Source organism: Ornithorhynchus anatinus, chromosome 3, assembly GCF_004115215.2.
Source record: "Ornithorhynchus anatinus isolate Pmale09 chromosome 3, mOrnAna1.pri.v4, whole genome shotgun sequence".
Taxonomy (NCBI): Eukaryota; Metazoa; Chordata; class Mammalia; order Monotremata; family Ornithorhynchidae; genus Ornithorhynchus; species Ornithorhynchus anatinus.
This window is the reverse complement of record NC_041730.1, coordinates 140904269-140923220: the sequence shown is the minus strand read 5'-3', so window position 1 is coordinate 140923220 and position 18952 is coordinate 140904269. Positions and strand designations below refer to the sequence as shown.

General features: G+C 53.7%; 2 protein-coding genes across 8 annotated transcripts in view; one reads left to right on the top strand and one right to left on the bottom strand.

Annotated features, from left to right (window-relative positions):
* Nucleotides 1-828, bottom strand: part of DHX32 (DEAH-box helicase 32 (putative)) — a 40273-nt gene extending 39445 nt beyond the window's left edge. For 3 of the 5 annotated variants that reach the window (XM_029059944.2, XM_029059951.2, XM_029059949.2), the window contains exon 1: nt 685-748. The gene's annotated coding sequence lies outside the window, so the exon portion shown is untranslated. Of the gene's footprint in view, nt 1-684 lie in introns of all 5 variants that reach the window. The other 2 variants (XM_029059952.2, XM_029059945.2) reach the window with 2 other exon arrangements.
* A 1362-nt stretch (nt 829-2190) lies between these two features.
* FANK1 (fibronectin type III and ankyrin repeat domains 1) overlaps nt 2191-18952 on the top strand; it is a 47515-nt gene continuing 30753 nt past the window's right edge. For all 3 annotated transcript variants that reach the window (XM_029061483.2, XM_029061481.2, XM_029061485.1), the window contains exon 1: nt 2191-2276. In XM_029061483.2, coding sequence (XP_028917316.1) covers nt 2264-2276 — 13 coding nt within the window. In that variant the 5' untranslated portion in view covers nt 2191-2263. The remainder of the gene's footprint in view (nt 2277-18952) is intronic.

The window sequence follows — 18952 nt, the reverse complement described above, 5'->3', positions numbered from 1 at the left end:
ACCACCCGATTCCCCTGGGTCTCCCCCAGCGCTTAGAACAGTGGTCGGCACATAGTAAGCGCTTAACAAATACCATTTTTATTTATTTATTTTTATGCCTTCATTTCTCTGGGCCTCAGTGACCTCATCTGGAAAATGGGGATGAAGCCTGGGAGCCCCACGGGGGACCACCCGATTCCCCTGGGTCTCCCCCAGCGCTTAGAACAGTGGTCGGCACAGAGGAAGCGCTTAACAAAATACCATTTTTATTTGTTTATTTTTACTGCTTCCCTTCTCTGGGCCTCAGTGACCTCCTCTGGAAAATGGGGATGAAGCCTGGGAGCCCCACGAGGGACCACCTGATGACCCTGTATCTCCCCCCAGCGCTTAGAACAGTGCTCTGCACATAGTAAGTGCTTAACCAATACCAATTATGATGATGATGATGATGATTTTTGAGGGCCCGGCCCCCAGGGCGCATGCGCACCCACCCGCACGCTTCCTCCGCTCGCGCTCACACCGCCTCCCGCGCATGCGCGCCCGCCGCCCCCACCCGCTCCGGCGCCCGCCCCCTCCCGCGCATGCGCGCCAGCCGCCCCCCCACCCGCCGGCGCGCACACCCCTCCCGCGCATGCGCGCCCGCCCGCCCGGCGCCGGGCCCTTCCCCCCTCCCCCCCCCCCACCCCCCGGTCGGCCTCCCCGCACCTGCGGAGGCCGCTGTCCGCGCTCCGGACCCGTCCGTCCGTCCGTCCTTCCCGGCCCGGCCCGGCCCGGCCCGGCCCACCGCTCGGACGTGCGGAGCCGCGGCGGCGCAAGGCGGGCGGCCCGCCCGGCAACCGACCCCCCGCCGCAGCGCGCCCCCTGCCGGCCACGCCCCCCGCCGGCCCCGCCCCCGCCGCAGCGCGCCCCCTGGCGGCCGCGCCCCGCGCTGCCTCCCCCGCGGCCGCTTCCGGCCCCGCCCCCCCGGGCCCCGCCCCCGGGGTTGCCAGGACGACGGAGGGTGCGGGGGGACGCGGGCCCCCATGGCCGCAGGGCCTCCACCGCGCTAGGCCTCCACCGCGCTAGGCCTCCACCGCGCTAGGCCTCCACCGCGCTAGGCCTCCACCGCGCTAGGCCTCTGCGCCTCCTCCTTCTTCCTCCTCCAACGGCCTCCAGCCTCTCCGACTTTCTCCATCTCCTCCAACCTCCTCCCACTTCCCCAGCCTCCTCCTCCAGCCTCTCCAACTGTCTCCATCTCCTCCAGCCTCCTCCTCCTCCTCCTCCTCCAGCCTCCCCCTGCAGCTTCTCCAACTGTCCCCTCCTCCTCCAGCCTCTCCAACTTTCTCCATCTCCTCCAGCCTCCCCCTCCAGCTTCTCCAACTGTCTCCTCCTCCTTCAGCCTCCTCTTCCAGCATCTCCGACTGTCTCCTCCTCCTCCAGCCTCTCCAACTTTCTCCATCTCCTCCAGCCTCCTCCTCCTCCTCCTCCTCCAGTCTCCCCCTCCAGCTTCTCCAACTGTCTTCTCCTCCTCCAGCCTCCTCTTCCACCTTCTCCAACTGTCTCCTCCTCCTTCAGCCTCCTCCTCCATCTTCTCCATCTCCTCCAACCTCCTCCTGCCTCCTCCTCCCCCAGCCTCCTCCTCCTTCCTCCTCCCCCAGCCTCCTCCAACGTTTCCTGCCTCCTCCTCCAGCTTCTCCAACTTTCTCCTCCTCCTCCCTTCTCCAGCCTCCTCCTTCATCCTCATCCAACATCCTCCGGCCAATCTAACTTTCTCCTCCTCCTCCTCCAGCCTCCTCCAACCTCTCTCTTCTCCAGCCTCCTCCTCCAGCCTCCTCCAGTTTCTCCATCTTTCTCCTCCTCCTCCAGCCTCCCCTAACCTCCTCCAGCTTCTCCAACTTTATCCTCCTCCCCTAGCCTCCTCCAGCCTCCTCCAACATCCTCCCTCTTCTCCAGCCTCCTCCTTCATCCTCCTCCCCCAGCCTCCCCTAACCTCCTCCAGATTCTCCAACTTTCTCCTCCTCCCCCAGTCTCCTCCGACCTCCTCCAACTCTCTCCTCCTCCTCCATTCTCCCCCAATCTCCTCCTCCGGTCTCCTTCTGCCTCCTCCTCTTCTTTCTTCAGACCGCTCCTTCACAGCCTCCTCTAGCCTTCTCCTCCTCCTCCGGCCTCCTCCTCCTCTTCCTCCAGTTACTACTTCGACACCTCCAGCCTCCTCCAGCCTCCTCCTCCTGCAACCTTCCCCGCCCAGCCTCCTGCAGCCTCCTGCAGCCTCCTCCACCTCCCGCCTCCTCCGAGCAGCGGGACCATGGAGACCTGCAGTAAGGGCCCCGGGACCCGGGAGCAGCGAGGGGGAGGAAGGGCAGGGAGGCCTTTTGGGGACATGGGGGGGTTGAGGGGTCGTGTGGGAGATGGGGGGGATGAGGGGTAGAGTGTGGAGGGCGGGGAGAGGGAGCTAGGAAAGGAATGAGGCCGGGAGCGGGAAGGGGCCGGAGCAGGCCTCCGCCGCCGAGTCGGGGAACACCCGTTGGCGAGGCTGAAAAATGCAGCGGGACTGAGTGGACGGAGCCCCGGCCTGGGAGTCTTCTGATCCCAGGGTCATGGGTTCTAATCCCTGCCACATGTCTGCTGTGTGACCTTGGGCAAGTCACTTCTCTGGGCTCCAGAGAAGTGACAAACGGAAAGCAGAATTATGAATTCTGATCCGAGAAAGGGGGGGAGATCATTTCAGTGCCGCTTGCTTTCTTTTCCCTGTGCTGACAATTTGTATTCCTATACAGACGGTGACGTTCCCCCATTCTTCGTGGGGATTAAGAGTGTGAGCCCTGTGTGGGACAGGGACTGGGACCAACCTGATTAACTTCTATCTACCCTAGCACTTAGAACAGTGCTCGGGACACAGTAAGCGCTTAACAAGTACCGTAATTATTATTACTATCTGCTCACCCTTCCCGAAAGTATCCCCCTATCCCGGATTGGAGCTTCTGTGGTAACAGAAAAACCCTCAGCGACAACTCCCCTTCTCCCCACCTTCCCCTTTCACCCGCGCCCCCCCCCCAATTCCTTTCCTCCCCGCCCTTTCCACCTCAGAAAGTCCTGCCGAACAAGCTCACAGGATGATTTGATCCCAGGAGTTCCACGAAAGCGCACGGTAGGGAGTCGATGGTCCGCTCCGAGGCGGACAGTAAAATCTGGGTGCACCGTACTAAGCGGTTGGGAAAGGGGATGGATGGAGCGTCCCGGCAGGAAGGACAGAGAAATCTCAGTCCTTGAGGATCTGGTGACAGTGCTAGTGGTTTATTAGGGACCTCTCACCCTTTCTCTTCTCAGCCAGGTGGGTTCCTGCTGGGGTCCGGAGCGCAACAAGGCGGGCAGGGCTGCAGCACATTGCGGAGTGCACATGCGCTCCTCGCCCGGGTTAGCCAGCTCCGGGCCGCATTGGGATTAGAACCCAGGTCTTCTGATTCCCAGACCCGTGCTCTTTCCCTGTTGGACCTCCTTGGGAAAAGTCCAACAGAAGGGGCTAAAAGCATTCCCTGGCCACCTGGCTCCTGCCCCCTAAATCAACCCCAGAAGAAAAGTTCCTACAGCGAGCCTTTCCACCTGTCTGTCAATCGATCGATTCATCATTCATTCAACAGTATTTATTGAGCGCTTCTATGTGTAGAGCAGGGATATGTACTGAGCGCTTACTGTGTGCCCAGCACTGTAATCAGTGCCCGGGAGAGGACGATAGAACAGAGTTGGTAGATGCTTTTCCTGCCCGCAAGGAGCTTTTCTGTTTGAGGAGAGGCTCTGCACATTTTGAAAGGATGCACAGTCGGTCAGTCGGATTTATTGAAACCTTACTGTGTGCAGATCACTGTACTAAGCACTTGGGAGAGTGTTTAGACTGTGAGCCCATCATCGGGCAGGGATTGTCTCTATCTGTTGCCGAATTGTACGTTCCAAGGGCTTAGTCCAGTGCTCTGCTCGTAGTAAGCGCTCAGTAAAGACTATTGAATGAATGAATACAATAGAACAATACAATAGGCACATTCCCTGCCCTCAACGAGTTTACAATCTAGAGGGGGAGTCAGACATCAAGATAAATAAATAAATGACAGATACGGACACAAGTGCTTGGGGCTGGGAGGGGAATGAATGAAAGGAGCGAGTCAGGGTGACGCAGAAGGGCGGGGGAGAAGAGGAAAGGAGGGCTTAGGTAGGGAAGGCCTCTTGGAGGAGATGGGCCTTCAATAAGGCTTTGAAGCGGGGGAAAGTCATTGTATAGGAATACATATTGTCTGCCCAGGGAAAAGATAGGAAACATTGAGATAATTTCCCCCCTTCCTCAGATTAGAATGAATAAATCTGCTTTCCGTTTGTCATTTTGGCTCAATGCTGGTCAGCGGCCACCCTGCATGTTACGTGCAGAAGCAGGGACGACGTGGAAAATAAGCCGTGAGGATGGCCCTGGCCTGAACCGTCTGACAATCGATTAGCCAATCGTATTTATTGAGCACTCACTGTGTGCAGGGCACTGTACTAAACACTTGAGAGACTGCAGTACTACAATAAACGGACACATTCCCTGCCCCAAATTGTGAGAACCGAGATCGGGCACATGACTCGATCAGTCCTGATGATATTAATAAAGGTCTCGGTTCCAAACCCCGTTTTGCCGGTAATAATAATTATTAATCATAACATTAATATTAAAAGCGATCATTGACACTGTCTCCTCCTGGTTCTCCTCATATCTCTTTGCATATCTCTCTTTTCTATTCATTCTCCATCTCTTTTGCAGACTCCTCCTCTGCCTCTCACCCCCTAACTGTGGGGGTCCCTCAAGGCTCAGCTCTGGGTCCCCCTCTATTCTCCATCTCCACCCACTCCCTTGGAGGACTCATTCGTTCCCTTGGCGTCAAGTCCCATCTCTAAGCAGATGATTCCCAAATCTACCACTCTAGCTCTGATCTCTCTCCTTCTCTGCAGTCTCGCATTTCCTCCTGCTTTCAGAACATCTCTACCAGGATGTCCTGTGGACACCTCCAATTTAACATGTCCAAAACAGAATTCCTTATCTTCCCACCCAAACCCTGTTCTGCTCATGACTTTCCCATCACAGTAGACAGCAACACCATCCTCCCTGTCTCACAATCCCATAACCTTGGCATTATCCTTGAGTCATTTCTCTCCCCTCTCGTACCTCTCCTCCCTCCTCTCCTTCTCCAGCCCACCCCACACACTCCGCTCCTCTGCCGCTCACCTCCTCACGGTCCTCTGTTCACCCCTATCCCCCCGTCGACCCCTGGCCCACGTCCTCCCGCGGTCCCGGAACGCCCTCCCTCCTCACCTCCGCCAAACTAACTCTCTTCCCCTCTTCAAAGCCCTACTGAGAGCTCACCTCCTCCAGGAGGCCTTCCCACACTGAGCCCCCCTTTCTCTCTGTTCCCCCTCCCCCATCCTCTGCTCTTCCCCCTTCCCCTCCCCTCAGCACTGTGCTCATTTATATATATTATTTATTACCCTATTTATTTTGTTAATAAAGTGTATATCTCCTTGATCCTATTTATCTTGATGATGTGGTTTTGTTTCGTTCCGTTATGCTCTGCTGTCTGTCTCCCCCGTTTAGACTGTGAGCCCGTCATTGGGCCGAGATGGTCTCTATCTGTTGCCGAATTGTCCGTTCCGAGCGCTTAGTCCAGTGCTCTGCACCGTAGTCAGCGCTCAACAAATACTGATGAATGAATGAATGAATTCAACCCACACCTTCAATCCGTCACCAAATCCTGTCAGTTCAACCTTCACGACATCACTAAATTCCGCCCTTTCCTCTCCACCCAAACTGCTTCCATGTTGATCCAGGCACTTATCCTGCCTTGATTAATGCATCCCCTTCCTTGCTGACTTCCCTGCCTCCTGTCTCTCCTCACTTCAGTCTACATTTCACTCTGCTACCGGGATTATTTTTCGACAGAACTGTTCAGTCCACTTTACCCCCTCCTCAAGAACGTCCATCTCCGCATCAAACGGAAATTCCTCACCATTGGCTTTCAAGCAGTCGATCCCCTCGCCCCCTCCTACCTCACCTGGCTGCTCTCCTACTCCAGCCCAGCCCGCACACTTTGCTCCTCTAACTCCAACCTACTTATTGTACCTTGATGTCATCTCTTTCGCCGCTGACCCCTCGCCCATGTCCTCTCTGTGACCCGGAGCCCCCTCCCTCTTCCTATACAGCAGACCGTCACTCTCCTCCCCACCTCTGAATCCTTATTAAAGCCCCATTTTCTCCAAGAGGCCTTCCCCGACTAAGCCCTCGTCTCCTCTCCTCCCACACCCTTTCTAATTAGATTTTTCTCCTTTTATTCTCCCCTCCCTCATCCCAATGTATTTATATTAATATCTATCTCTCCCACTTAGACTCTAAGCTGACTTTGGGCAGGGAATGTGTCTTCCAACTATTACACTCTCCCAAGCACATAGTCCCCTGCTCTGCACACAGTAAGAGCTCAATAAATATGATTGATTGAGAGCACTTAGATCTGTACCCTTTAAACACCTGATAGTCCCCCCCCCCGCATCCGAAGCCCCGGGGCACTTTTATACACATCCTTGATTTCTTCATTTTTTAAAATGGTATTTAAGTATTCACTATGTAGTAGAGCTGGGGTAGATGCAAGCTAATCAGGTTGAGCACAGTCCATGTCCCGTGTGGGGCTCACCCTCTTAATTCCCATTTTACAGGTGAGGTAACTGAGGCACAGGGAAGTTAAGTGACTTGCCCAAGGTCACACAGCAGGCACATGGTGGAGTGGGGGTTAGAACCCTGGTCCTCTGACTCCCAAGACCGTGCTCTCTCCAGTAAGCCACTCTGCTCCTCCTTATTTCTATTAATGTCAGTCTCCCACTATAGAATGTAAACTCCTTGTGGGCAGGGAACATGTCTAATAATAATAATAATTATTATTATAGTAATAGCGCTTACTAGGTGCAGAGCACTGTTCTAAGCACTGGGGTAGGTACAGGGTCATCCGGTTGTCCCAAGTGAGGCTCACAGTCTTCATCCCCATTTTACAGATGAGGTCACTGAGGCACAGAGAAGTGAAGTGACTTGCGCACAGTCACACAGCTGACAAGTGGTAGAGCCGGGATTCGAACCCACGACCTCCAACTCCCAAGACCGGGCTCTTTCCACTGAGCCCCGCTGCTTCTCTAGTTATCGGTGGTACTGTTCTCTCTCAAGCATTTAGTACAGAGCTTCGAACACAGTAAACAGTCAATAAATACCATTGATTGGTCTTTGTTATTTACTATGTGCCAAGCCCTGTATTAAGCACTGGGAAATGTACAAGTTAATCAGGCCGGACACAGTCCCCGTCCCACGTGGGGCTCGCGGTCTCGATCCCCAATTTCCAGATGAAGGAACTGAGGCCCTGAGAAGTGAAGTGACTTGCCCAAGATCACACAGCAGGCAAGCGGCAGAGCCGGGATTAGATCAGTTGCCGAATTGTACGGTCCAAGCGCTTAGTGCAGTGCTCTGCACAGAGTAAGCGCTCAACAAATACCATTGAATGAATGAATGAATCAGTGGTAGAGCCGGGATGAGGACCCAGGTGTTCGGACTCCAAGGCCCGGGTGCTTCCCATGAGGCCGCACTGCTTCTCCAGTAGCTGGCTCATAATAATAATAATGTTGGTATAGGTTAAGCGCTTACTATGTGCAGAGCACTGTTCTGAGCGCTGGGGGAGATACAAGGTCATCAGGTTATCCCACATGGGGCTCACAGTCATAATCCCCATTTTCCAGATGAGGGAACTGAGGCACAGAGAAGTTAAGTGACTTGCCCACAGTCACACTGCCGACGAGTGGCGGCGCTGGGATTTGAACCCATGACCTCTGACTCCCAAGCCCGGGCTCTTTCCACTGAGCCACGCTGCTCATGTTCCCACGCCATCCCCGTGCCGGCTCGCTGGGCTCCAGACCCCCGTGGGAGCAGGATTCGGAAGGACCAGAGAGGGCCAGTGAAGGGTGTCACCCAAGCCAATCAATCGATCGATTAATCTTATTTAGCTCTCGGGAGAGTACAGTATAAGAGAGCCGGTAGACACGCTCCCAGCCTACAGTGAGCTTACGGTCTAGAGGGGAAGGCGGACATTAACGGCCATGATGAACCGTGGATATTGTACATAATCAATCAGTAGTCAAGGAATGGGGTTTATTAATAATAATAATTATGGTATTTGTTAAGCGCTTACTATGTGCCAAGCACTGTTCTAAGCACTGGGGTAGACACAAGGTAATCAGGTTGTTCCCCATGGGGCTCACAGTTTTAATCCCCAGTTTAATAATAATGATAATAATGGCATTTGTTAAGCGCTTACTATGTGCCAAGCACCGTTCAAAACGTTGGGGGGATACAAGGTAATCAGACTGTCCCACGTGGGGCTCACAGTCTTCATCCCCATTTTACAGATGAGGTCACTGAGGCCCAGTGAAGTGACTTGCCCGAGGTCACACAGCAGACAAGTGGCGGAGCCGGGATTAGAACCCACGACCTCTGACTCCCAAGCCCGGGCTCTTTCCACTGAGCCATACCGCTTCTCCATTTATTGAGCACTTAACTCTGTGCGGAGCATTGGACTAAGTGCTTGGGAGAGCGCAATACGGCAGAATTAGCAGACCACAAGGAGTTTCTAGTCTAGAGGGGGAGATGAGTACGTAATTCTAGTTCTTTATATTGTTGCCCGTTTACTTGGTTTGATATCTGTCTCCCCCCCAACAAGACCGTAAGCCCGGTGTGGGCAGGGATTGTCTCTCTTGATTGCCGAATTGTACTTTCCAAGCGCTTAGTCCAGTGCTCTGCGCACAGTAAGCTCTCAATAAATACCACTGAATGAATAAGTGCAGTGGGGCCGAGGTGAATGAAGGGAGCCGAACGAGGTGCAGAGGCAACGTGGAAGGGAGTGGGAGAAGAGAAGACAAGGGCTTGGCCGGGAGGAAGCCTTCGATAATAATGTTGGTATTTGTTAAGCGCTCACTCTGTGCCGAGCACTGTTCTAAGCGCTGGGGTAGACACAGGGGAACCCGGTTGTCCCACGTGGGGCTCGCGGTCTTCATCCCCATTTTACAGATGAGGTCACTGAGGCACCGAGAAGTGAAGTGACTCGCCCACCGTCACACAGCTGACGAGTGGCCGAGCCGGCATTCGAACCCATGACCTCTGACTCCGAAGCCCGTGCTCTTTCCACTGAGCCGCGCTGCTTCTCGATAAGGCTTTGAAGCTGGGGAGAGCCATCGCCTGTCGGATATTCATTCGATAGTATTTATTGAGCGCCTACTATGTGCAGAGCACTGGACTAAGCGCTCGGAATGGACAATTCGGCAACAGATAGAGGCGGTCCCTGCCCATCGACGGGCTTACGGTCTAATCGGGGGAGACGGACGGACAAAAGCAATCACGATAAATAGAATCAAAGGGATGTACACCTCATTAAATAAAATAAATAGGGAAATAAAAATATGCACAAATGAGCAGAGTGCTGAGGGGAGGGGAAGGGAGGGGGGAGGAGCGGAAGGAAAGGGGGGGAAAAGGGGGCTTAGCTGAGGGGAGGTGAAGGGGGGGGCAGAGAGGGAGCAGAGGGAAAGGGAGGGCTCAGGCTGGGGAGGCTTCCTGGAGGAGGGGAGTTTTCAGTAGGGCTTTGAAGAGGGGAAGAAAGTTTGGCGGAGGTGAGGAGGGAGGGCGTTCCGGGACGGCGGGAGGACGTGGGCCGGGGGTCGACGGCGGGACGGGCGAGGGAGAGCGTTCCAGAAGAGAGGCAGGATGGGAGCGAGGGGTGGGCGTCCAGATCACCGCGACGGAGGCACGGTTGGCATTAGAGGAACCAAGTCTGCGGACTGGCTTGCGCTAGGAGAGAGAAGCAGCGTGGCTCAGTGGAAAGAACCCGGGCTTGGGAGTCAGAGGTCGTGGGTTCCAATCCCGGCTCCGCCACACCTCAACTGCGTGACTGTGGGCAGGTCGCTTCGCTTCTCTGGGCCTCAGTTCCCTCAAATGGAAAAGGGGGATGAAGACTGTGAGCCTCACGTGGGACAACCTCATTACCCTGTATCTACCCCAGGGCTTAGAACAGTGCTGGGCACATAGTAGGCGCTTAACAAATACCAACGTTAGGAGAGCGGCGAGGTGATTGCATTGAAGCCCAGGGTGAGGTGTTCCTGATTCTGATCATCTGGGAAGGGAATAAGTTGAGGGGAAGGGGGAGGAGGCGATGAGGGGGATGGAGGGAGGCAAAATAGGCCGTGAGGGAGTGTGAGGAAAGGATGGGGCAGGTGTTAGAGTGGAATATGTGACCTAACTCCTTGTGTCTTCCAAATCTCAGGGCCAACTTCTTTTTAAAGCAATGGCTTCTTTGTTCTAAAAATACAGCTATTTCCCCCGGGGCCGTAAGACTCCTGAAATCGGCCCAGCCCGCCTCAGCAGGCCAACTTTCTGACACCGACCTACTCTGAGTGAGCACAGCATCCAGAGAAAAGGGGGCATCCGGAAATGTCACATTTCTTAACGAGAGCCCACATTTTAAATTCATTCATTCGTTCACCCAATAGTATTTACTGAGCGCTTCCTATGTGCAGAGCACCGGACTAAGCGCTTGGAATGGACAATTCGGCAACAGATAGGGCCGGTCCCTGCCCATCGCCGGGCTCACGGTCTAGTCGGGGGAGACTGACGGACAAAAACAATAGCAATAAATAGAATCAAGGGGATGTACATCTCATTAACAAAGTAAATAGGGTCATAAAAATACATACAAATGAGCAGATGAGCACAGGGAGGAGCAGAGGGTCTTAAAGTCCCATGGCAAGGGTAGGGAGAAGCGGTGCGGCCCAGTGGCTGGAGCCCGGCCCTGGGAGTCAGAAGGACCTGGATTCTAATCCCGGGTCCCCCACATGTCTGCTGCGTGACCTTGGGCGAGTCATTTCAATTCCTCAGTTGCCTCAGTTACCTCATCTGTAAAAGGGGGATGAAAACGGTGAGCCCCACATGGGACAGGAAGTGAGCTCATATCTATCTCGGTGGTTAGTACAGTGCCTGGCACATAGTAAGTGCTTAACCAAAACCCTGCCCCCCCAGAGTAGTGCCTCAGCGTGGCTCAGTGGAAAGAGCCCGGGCTTGGGAGTCAGAGGTCATAGGTTTGAATCCCGGCTCTGCCACTTCTCAACTGTGTGACTGTGGGCAAGTCACTTCATTTCTCTGGGCCTCAGTTACCTCATCTGTAAAATGGGGATTAACTCTGAGCCTCAGAGCGCTTAGAACGTTGCTCTGCACATAGTAAGCGCTTAACAAATACCAACATTATTATTAATCTATGGTATTTCTAATAATAATGGCATTTGTTAAGCACTTACTATGCGCCAGGCACCGTACTGAGCGCTGGGGTGGATACACGAGAAGCAGCGTGGCTCAATGGAAAGAGCCCGGGCTTGGGAGTCATAGGACGTGGGTTCTAATCCCGGCTCTGCCCCGTGTCAGCTATGTGACCTTGGGCAAATCACTTCACTTCTCTTTGCCTCGGTTCCCTCATCTGTAAAATGGGGATGAAGACTGTGAGCCCCGCGTGGGACAACCTGATTCCCTTGTATCTGACCCCAGTGCTTAGAACAGTGTTTGGCACAGAGTAAGCGCTTAACAAATACCAACATTATTATTATTATTATTACAAGCAACTTGGGTTGGACACAGCCCAGGTCCTCCATGGGACTCACAGTCTCAATCCCCATTTGATCGATGAGGTAACTGAGGCACAGAGAAGCGAAGTGACTTGCCCAAGGTCACACAGCGGACAAGTGGCGGAGCAAGAATTAAAACTCATGACCTTCGGATTCCCGGGCCCGGGCTCTATCCACTACACCGTGCTGCTTCTTGCCGTCGATTAGACCGTGAGCCCGTCAACGGGCAGGGACCGTCTCTATCTGTTGCCGATTTGTCCATTCCAAGCGCTTAGTCCAGTGCTCTGCACATAGTAAGCGCTCAATAAATACTATTGAGTGAATGCTTATTGAGCGTTTACTGTGTACCAAGCCCTGTACCAAGACCCTGTTCTTCATGTGGCTCCCTGTACCTCAATCTGTCCCATCTGGCCACCGACCTCTCGCCCACGTCCTGCCTCTGGCCTGAAACTGTTTATTGCTATTGTTCCCGTCTGTCCGTCTCCCCCGATTCGACCGTGAGCCCGGTCAGAGGGCAGGGACTGTCTCTGTTACCGATTTGTCCATTCCAAGCGCTTAGTCCAGTGCTCTGCACATAGTAAGCGCTCAATAAATACTGTTGGATGAATGAATGAATGAAACGCCCTCCCTCCTCAGATCCGACAATGAGTCTCTCCCCTTTCAAAGCCCGTCTTGAAGACCCGTCTCCTCCAAGAGGCCTTCCCTGACTGAGCCCTCCTTTCCTCTTCTCCCTCTTCCTTCCGCATCACCCTGACTTGCTCCCTTTATTCATCCCCCTCCCCAGCCCCACACCACTGATGGCCATAGAGAAGCAGCGTGGCTCAGTGGCAAGAGCCCGGGCTTGGGAGTCAGAGGTCATGGGTTCGAATCCCAGCTCCTCCACTTGTCAGCTGGGTGACTTTGGGCAAGTCGCTTCACTTCTCGGTGCCTCAGTTCCCTCGTCTGTAAAATGGGGATGAAGACCGTGAGCCCCACGTGGGACAACCTGATTACCTTGTATCAACCCCACTGCTTAGAACAGTGCTCGGCACATAGTAAGCGCTTAACAAATACCAACACTATTATTTTGTATCTCCCAGCGCTTAGAACGGTGCTTTGCATATAGTAAGCGCTTAACAAATACCACAATTAATAGCCATCGTTTATTTATTTACATTAATGTCCGTCGCCCCCTCTAGACCGCGAGCTCGTTGTGGGCGGGGAATGTGTGCGTTTGTTGTTCTAGTGTCCTCTCCCAAGCGCTTAGCACAGTGCTTTCCACCTAGTAAGGGTTCAATAAATACGATCGAATGAATGAAATACAGTGGAATGAATGATTGAGTGACTTGCCGGACCTGGACGGGGGAGGTTGATTCTGGAGCGGGCAATCGAGCGGGTGTTTTGTGCCAGCGGACGGCGTCAGGTCACTTGGGCATCTAAAGCTGGGAAAATTTTATGTGGAGAGGTCGGTTTGTCGTCCTCCCCGACGTAGGCAAAACCTCACTTTTCACGCTGTGAGAAGCAGCGTGGCTCGGTGGAAAGAGCCCGGGCTTGGGAGTCAGAGGTCTTGGGTTCGAATTCCAGCTCTGCCACTTGTCAGCTGTGCGACTGTGGGAAAGTCACTTAACTTCTCTGTGCCTCATCTGTAAAATGGGGATTAACTGTGAGCCTCACGTGGGACAACCTAATTACCCTGTATCTACCCCAGTGCTTAGAACAGTGCTCTGCACATAGTAAGCGCTTAACAAATACCAACATTTTTCAGCTGTGTGACTTCGGGCAAGTCACTTCACTTCTCTGAGCCTCCGTTCCCTCATCTCTAAAACGGGGATGGAGACTGTGAGCCCCACGTGGGACCCATTTCCCTCTGCTCCTCCCCCTCTCCCTTCCCGTCCCCTCAGCACTGTACTCGTCTGCTCGACTGTATATATTTTCTTTACCCCATTTATTTTGTTAATGAATTGTGCATCGCCTCGATTCTATTTAGTCGCCATCATTTTTACGAGACATTCTTCCCCTCGACTCTATTTATCGCCATCGTTCCCGTCCGTCCGTCTCCCCGGATCAGACCGTGAGCCCGTCAAACGGCAGGGACCGTCTCTATCTGTTGCCGACTTGTTCATTCCAAGGGCTTAGTACAGTGCTCTGCACATAGTAAGCGCTCAATAAATACTATTGAATAACAACCTGATCACCTTGTATCCCCCCAGCACTTAGAACGGTGCTTTGCACATAGTAAGCGCTTAACAAATGCCATCATCACCGTCAATGTGGGGAGAGCGCAGACGAAGCACAGCAGGAAGTGATCGGGAGGTGGCATTTATGCTCCGACTTTTAGGCCAGGAAAATGGCCAACGTCTCACCAGCGTGAAAATCGCAGCCCGGGCTCTGGCACTGGGATGGGTGAGCGGCACGGCCTGTGGAAAGACCACGGGACTGGGAGTCAGAGGACCTGGGTTCTAATCCCGGCCCCACCACGTGTCCGCTGTGAGACCCGGGGCAAGTCACTTCTCTGTGCTTCAGTTACCTCATCTGGAAAATGCCGTTTAAGATGGAAAGTCCCATGTGGTACAGGGACTGTGTCCCACCTGATTAGTTCGTTTCTACTCAAGCGTTTAGTATAGCGCCTGGCACAGAGTGAGTGCTTCACAAACACCACTGAAAAACTTGTTGCTCTGGGGCAACGTTCTGTCGATTTGGAAACGTCTGAGGTTTTTCTCTCTGTATCTTCTGAAATTCCTGGGCCTTGGAAGGGTCGAGGGGGCTGTACCCGTTTTAGTCAGTAGTGCAACTGGAGAGATAATAATAATGATGGTATTTGTTAAGCGCTTACTATGTGCAAAGCACCGTTCTAAGCGCTGGGGGGGGGGTACAAGGTGATCAGGTTGTCCCACGTGGGGCTCACAGTCTTCATCCCCATTTTACAGATGAGGGAACAGCTGACAAGCGGCGGAGCCGGGATTAGAACCCATGACCTCTGACTCCCAAGCCCGGGCTCTTTCCACTGAGCCACGCCGCTTCTCAATGATAGATGATAGAGATGATCGTGAGAGATGATGGAGTCGCTACCCACAAAGAGCTTCGAGGCTAGCGGGGGAGACAGAGGTCAACTGGGGAAGCAGCCTGGCTCAGTGGAGAGAGCCCGGGCTTCGGAGTCAGCGGTCATGGGTTCGACTCCCCGCTCTGCCGCTTGTCAGCTGCGTGACTGTGGGCGAGTCGCAACTTCTCTGTACCTCAGTTACCTCATCTGTAAAATGGGGATTGAGCGTGAGCCTCACGTGGGACAACCTGATGACCCTGTATCTCCCCCAGCGCTTAGAACAGTGCTCTGCACATAGTAAGCGCTTAACAGATACCAACGTTATTATAAATGGCAGATACGGACATAGATGCCGCGGTGCTGAGATTGGGGAGAACAGCAAGTGCCCGTGGAGACGATACAGAAGGGGCAGGGAGTCTCAGGAAAGAGGGAGGGCTTGATCGGGGAATCATTCGCTCAAAGGTTCTGTACTAAGCACTTGGGAGAGAAGGATACAAATGGCTTGGATAAACACGATCCCTGTCCAAAAGGAGTTTACGGTCTAGAGGAGAAGACGATCCTCAAAACAATCATCATCATCATCTTGGTATTTATTAAGCGCTTACTATGTGCAGAGCACCGTTCTAAGCGCTGGGGTAGATACAGGGTAATTAGGTTGTCCCACGCGAGGCTCACAGTTAATCCCCATTTTACAGATGAGGGAACTGAGGCCCAGAGAAGTGAAGTGACTCGCCCACAGTCACACAGCCGACGAGTGGCAGAGCCGGGTGTCGAACCCATGACCTCTGAGTCCGAAGCCCGGACTCTTTCCACTGAGCAATGCTGTAACTTCCAGATAGGGGGAATTGCAGAGTGTGAGGCTGTTTTTTGAGATTTCACCCACAGTCTACGGGCGAACCTCACCACCAGGACTTCCTTCACGGAACTGTCAGGGCCACTTTGGGTATAATGAAGCAGCGTGATTCCCCGATCAAGCCCTCCCTCTTTTCTGCGACTCCCTCTCCCTTCTGTATCATCTAGTAGAAGCAGCGTGGCTCAGTGGAAAGAGCACGGGCTTTGGAGTCAGAGGTCATGGGTTCGAACCCCAGCTCTGCCCCTGGCCAGCTGTGTGACTTTGGGCAAGTCACTTCACTTCTCGGTGCCTCAGTTCCCTCATCTGTAAAATGGGGATGAAGACCGTGAGCCCCACGTGGGACAACCTGATTCCCCTGTGTCTCCCCCAGCGCTTAGAACAGTGCTCGGCACATAGTAGGCGCTTAACAAATACCCACATTATTATTATTATTACCCGGGCACTTGCTGTTCTCCCCACCCTCAGCACCACGGCATCTATGTCCGTATCTGCCATTTATTTGAAGCAGCGTGGCTCAGTGGAAAGAGCCCGGGCTTGGGACTCAGTGGTCATGGGTTCAAATCCTGGCTCTGCCGCCTGTCAGCTGTGGGCAAGTCGCTTCACTTCTCTGTGCCTCAGTTCCCTCATCTGTAAAATGGGGATGAAGACCGTGAGCCTCACGTGGGACAACCTGATGACCCTGTATCTCCCCCAGCGCTTAGAACAGATAGTAAGCGCTGAACGAGTACCAACGTGATTAACATTATTATAATCCGATCGTAAAATAGGAGCCCGTCCACAGCCCCGGCCCAGCCCTTAACTCTCCCGCGAGGCTGAGGGAAGAGTAGCGATCGCTCCTTAGGATGGGAAGTGACCTAGGGGGAAACGTCCAATTACCGGTCGGACCGGCAGGCCGGCCGGACGCGGGCATCTAAAGACCCCCTCGTCGGGGATCGATGATGGTGATTGGGGCTTTTCGGGTGGGTCTGACAGAATATTGACAGAACAGTCCAAAGCGGTCATTGAAATCGTTTGCTCACATTTTCCCCTTCACTCACCCGCAACCATCCGGGCGATCGGAATATGCTTCTCCCCCGTGGAGCGTGTCATCTTCCGAATTGGATTTTGTTTCCCCGGGCAGTAGCTCTCTATCCTATGGAATGATAGGGGAGGTTCCTTTATCACGGAAGAAATCAAAGGGGCGTGAAGGAAGTCAGCGTCGGAGAGAGGGACTTGGCTGCGGTCATTTTCGCGGCCTACGGATGCGATAGTCTTGGGGATGGTGATTGGATCCCATTGAGAAGCTGCGTGGCTCAGCGGGAAGAGCCCGGGCTTGGGAGTCAGAGGTCGGGGGTTCGAATCCCGGCTCTGCTACTTGTCGGCTGTGTGACCGCGGGCAAGTCACCTAACTTCTCTGTACCTCAGTTACCTCATCTGTAAAATGGGGATGAAGACTGTGAGCCTCACGTGGGACAACCTGATGACCCTGTATCTCCCCCAGCGCTTAGAACAGCGCTCTGCACATAGTAAGCGCTTAACAAATACCAACATTATTATTATCATGATTAACTTCTCGGTGCCTCAGTTCCCTCATCTGTAAAATGGGGATTAAGACTGTGTGCCTCATGTGGGGCAACCTGATTACCCTGTATCTACCCCAGCGCTTAGAACAGTCCTCTGCACATAGTAAGCGCTTAACAAATACCAACATTATTATTATTATTATTGTTGCGTTGGACAGTGATGCCCAGCTTGGGCTGCTGGAAAGAGCCTGGGTTTCGGGAGCCAGGAGCCCCAGGTTCTGCAACCAGTTCAGCCACAAACCCGTCAAATGACCTTGAGCAAGTTGCATAATCTCTCAGAGTCCTCAGTTTCCTCCTCCGGAGGTCGTAGGTTCTAATCCCAGCTCCGCCACTTGTCATTCATTCATTCATTCAATAGTATTTATTGAGCGCTTACTATGTGCAGAGCACTGTACTAAGCGCTTGGAATGAACAAGTCGGCAACAGATAGAGACGGTCCCTGCCGTCTGACGGGTTTACGGTCTAATCGGGGGAGACGGACAGACGAGAACGATGGCGATAAATAGAGTCGAGGGGAAGAACATCTCGTAAAAACGATGGCAACTAAATAGAATCGAGGCGATGTACAATTCATTAACAAAATAAATATACAGTCGAGCGGACGAGTACAGTGCCGAGGGGATGGGAAGGGAGAGGGGGAGGAGCAGAGGGAAAGGGGGAAAAGAGGGTTTAGCTGCGGAAAGGTGAAGGGGGGTGGTAGAGGGAGTAGAGGGAGAAGAGGAGCTCAGTCTGGGAAGGCCTCTCGGAGGAGGTGAGTTTTAAGTAGAGTTTTGAAGAGGGGAAGAGAATCAGTTTGGCGGAGGCGAGGAGGGAGGGCGTTCAGGGACCGCGGGAGGACGCGGCCCGGGGGTCGACGGCGGGACGGGCGAGACCGGGGGACGGCGAGGAGGCGGGCGGCGGAGGAGCGGAGTGTGCGGGGTGGGCGGTGGAAAGAGAGAAGGGAGGAGAGGTGGGAAGGGGCGAGGTGACGGAGAGCCTCGAAGCCTAGAGTGAGGAGTTTTTGTTTGGAGCGGAGGTCGATAGGCAACCACTGGAGGTGTTTAAGAAGGGGAGTGACAGGCCCAGAGCGTCTCTGCGGGAAGATGAGCCGGGCAGCAGAGTGAAGAATAGACCGGAGCGGGGCAAGAGAGGAGGAAGGGAGGTCAGAGAGAAGGCTGACACAGTAGTCTAGCCGGGATATAACTGTGGGCAAGTCACTTTGCTTCTCTGTGCCTCACTTACCTCATCTGGAAAATGGGGATTAAGACTGTGAGCCCCACTTGGGATAATCTGATTAACCTGTGTCTACCCCAGTGCTTAGAACAGTACCTGGCACATAGTAAGCTCTTAACAGATACCATCATTATTATTGTTATTATTATTTTGGGGGGGAGAAATCCTGTTCTACAACCCAGCCTTCCCACTTCACTCCTCTAATGCTAACCTTCTCACTGTACCTGATCTGACTCCTGTCTGTCCCGTCCAATGCTCCCTCCTCAAATCCGACAATCAGTCTCCCCTTTTAAAGCCTTATCGAAGGCCCGTCTCCTCCAAGAGGCCTTCTCTGATCTCAATCCCCATTTTATCGATGAGGTAACTGAGGCACAGAGAGGGCGAAGTGACTTGCCCAAGGTCACACAGCGGACAAGTGGCGGAGCTAGAATTAAAACTCATGACCTTCGGATTCCCGGGCCCGGGCTCTATCCACTACACCGTGCTGCTTCTTGCCGTCGATTAGACCGTGAGCCCGTCAACGGGCAGGGACCGTCTCTATCTGTTGCCGATTTGTCCATTCCAAGCGCTTAGTCCAGTGCTCTGCACATAGTAAGCGCTCAATAAATACTATTGAGTGAATGCTTATTGAGCGTTTACTGT